Source organism: Austrofundulus limnaeus, unplaced genomic scaffold (genome assembly GCF_001266775.1).
Source record: "Austrofundulus limnaeus strain Quisiro unplaced genomic scaffold, Austrofundulus_limnaeus-1.0 Scaffold2842, whole genome shotgun sequence".
Lineage (NCBI taxonomy): Eukaryota > Metazoa > Chordata > Actinopteri > Cyprinodontiformes > Rivulidae > Austrofundulus > Austrofundulus limnaeus.
The window spans coordinates 5759-7551 of NW_013955244.1; the positions used below are offsets into that span (position 1 = coordinate 5759).

The following is a 1793-nucleotide window of genomic DNA, read 5'->3' on the forward strand; positions in this document are numbered from 1 at the left end:
CTGAAATAAAAACAACAGATCAAAGTGAATTTAAGGTGTTCAGACATCATTCACATTCTGATCTGAAGAGCAATACATCAGCAAAATACTTAAGAGGTTACATTATAGCCTAAAATACTATTTTAAACTTTAAAATATTGATTTAAAATACATTTGTAGAAAAATAAAATCTATAACAGCTGACTTTATAAGGACTCAGGACAAGGATTAGAGCAGTTTGTCCCTAATAATGTGAGAAAACAAAGTGGAGGATAAATCACGAACAAGTTTGTAAGAAAAGACATCATAGCATTTTGTTACTAACAGTTTAACAACACAAACAGAAGAATTAAGTGCAATTTGTCCATTCTATTTGGGAAAAATAGACCGTCTCTACCATGGAAATGAATACGGTCTCCACTGCGCAGTAGAAGAAACTTTTATTCTGAAGTGGACCCGGAAGTGTTACTTATCGTTTCCGCTGTCTGYTCGTTTCGGCTCGGTTCATGCTAATAGGCTAGCTCGGTTTCGTTCAGATGGCAAACAGAACCGTTAAAGATGCCAACAGTATCCACGGAACCAACCCGCAGTACCTGGTGGAGAAAATCATCCGGACCCGAATCTACGAGTCCAAATACTGGAAGGAGGAGTGCTTCGGTCTCACGGGTCAGACCTGCTCAGAACCTGTTAGCATGTGTTAGCTTCGGCGGCTAATTATTAAATCAAGAAGATAACAACAGCTCAAAGGAGTTTGTTTATTAAACCTTTTGATGAATGAAATAATAGGTTGTTAAAATGTATTAAATGTTTTAAAGATGTTTGATTTTCTAAATTATCCTGATGAGTTTAGAAGTTAACTTGTTTTAGTAAAATTTTAAAATAAACCACTGAGAAATTCTTGTTTTAGTTTTATGACATTCACACAAATAAATCAGATCATTTTTTATTTAGATCTTTTTTTTCTTCTGTACGTTTTTAGCACATTTCTCGTTCCACAGTTTTTGTGCTCCTTCAACCATTCATGTATCAAAACGTTCAGCTCTTTCGTGCAATGCCGGCTATGACTTTTGTTATTTCAGCTATTTATACTTTTTTAGCTATTTCAACTTTTTTAGCTACTTTTTTCCCCCATTGACTTTGTATGGGGCTATTTTCAACAAACTTAAAATTTTTCAAATAGTTTCTAAATCTTCATAAAACCTTACACAATTTGTCCTGGTTATGCTCTATTTTACTGTCTTGTGCAAATTTTAGCTACTTTTTTGCTAACCAGCTGTTTTCTGCTATTTCAAAGTTCTGCTTATGTTTGCTTTTCTTCTGCCTTTTTCTGCTAATTTGTACTATTTATGCTTCTTACAGTTGCTTTCTGCTATATTCAGCTATTTGCTACAAATTTAGTTAATTTTAGCGGTTATTAGCCAAAGTTAGCTTTCTGAGCTAATTACACACTTTTTTGGAGCTATTTCAACTTAATTCTGCTAAATTCAAAACAACTGTGCTCCTTATTCATCCTTATGCTAATTAAAATGTTTCCAGCTACGTTTTAGCTGTGTTACTGAAAACTTCGGCTGTTTTACATATTTTACTTCAAATGATCACTTTTTAGTAGTTTTATGAATTTTTTCTGCTAATTTTGAATTTTTTACAACCGTTTCACCATCTGGGTGCTACTTTCAACTTAAGGCTGCTACCGTTAGCTTATTTTATGCTAATTTTAACTTTTTGCTTCTATATTAGCTAAAAATTTGCTTCTTTATGGTTTCCATCCATCCATCCATCCATCCATCCATCCATCCATCCATCCATCCATCCAT

The 1793-nt window shown here is 33.6% G+C and overlaps 1 protein-coding gene across 1 annotated transcript in view; it reads left to right on the forward strand.

The window, feature by feature from the left end:
- Window positions 1–442: 442 nt before the first annotated feature.
- Window positions 443–1793, forward strand: part of prpf38a (pre-mRNA processing factor 38A) — a gene marked incomplete at its 3' end in the record, with an annotated part of 6485 nt that continues 5134 nt past the window's right edge. The window contains 1 exon segment of the mRNA XM_014000240.1: window positions 443–645. Within this exon segment, the coding sequence (XP_013855694.1) occupies window positions 516–645 (130 nt within the window).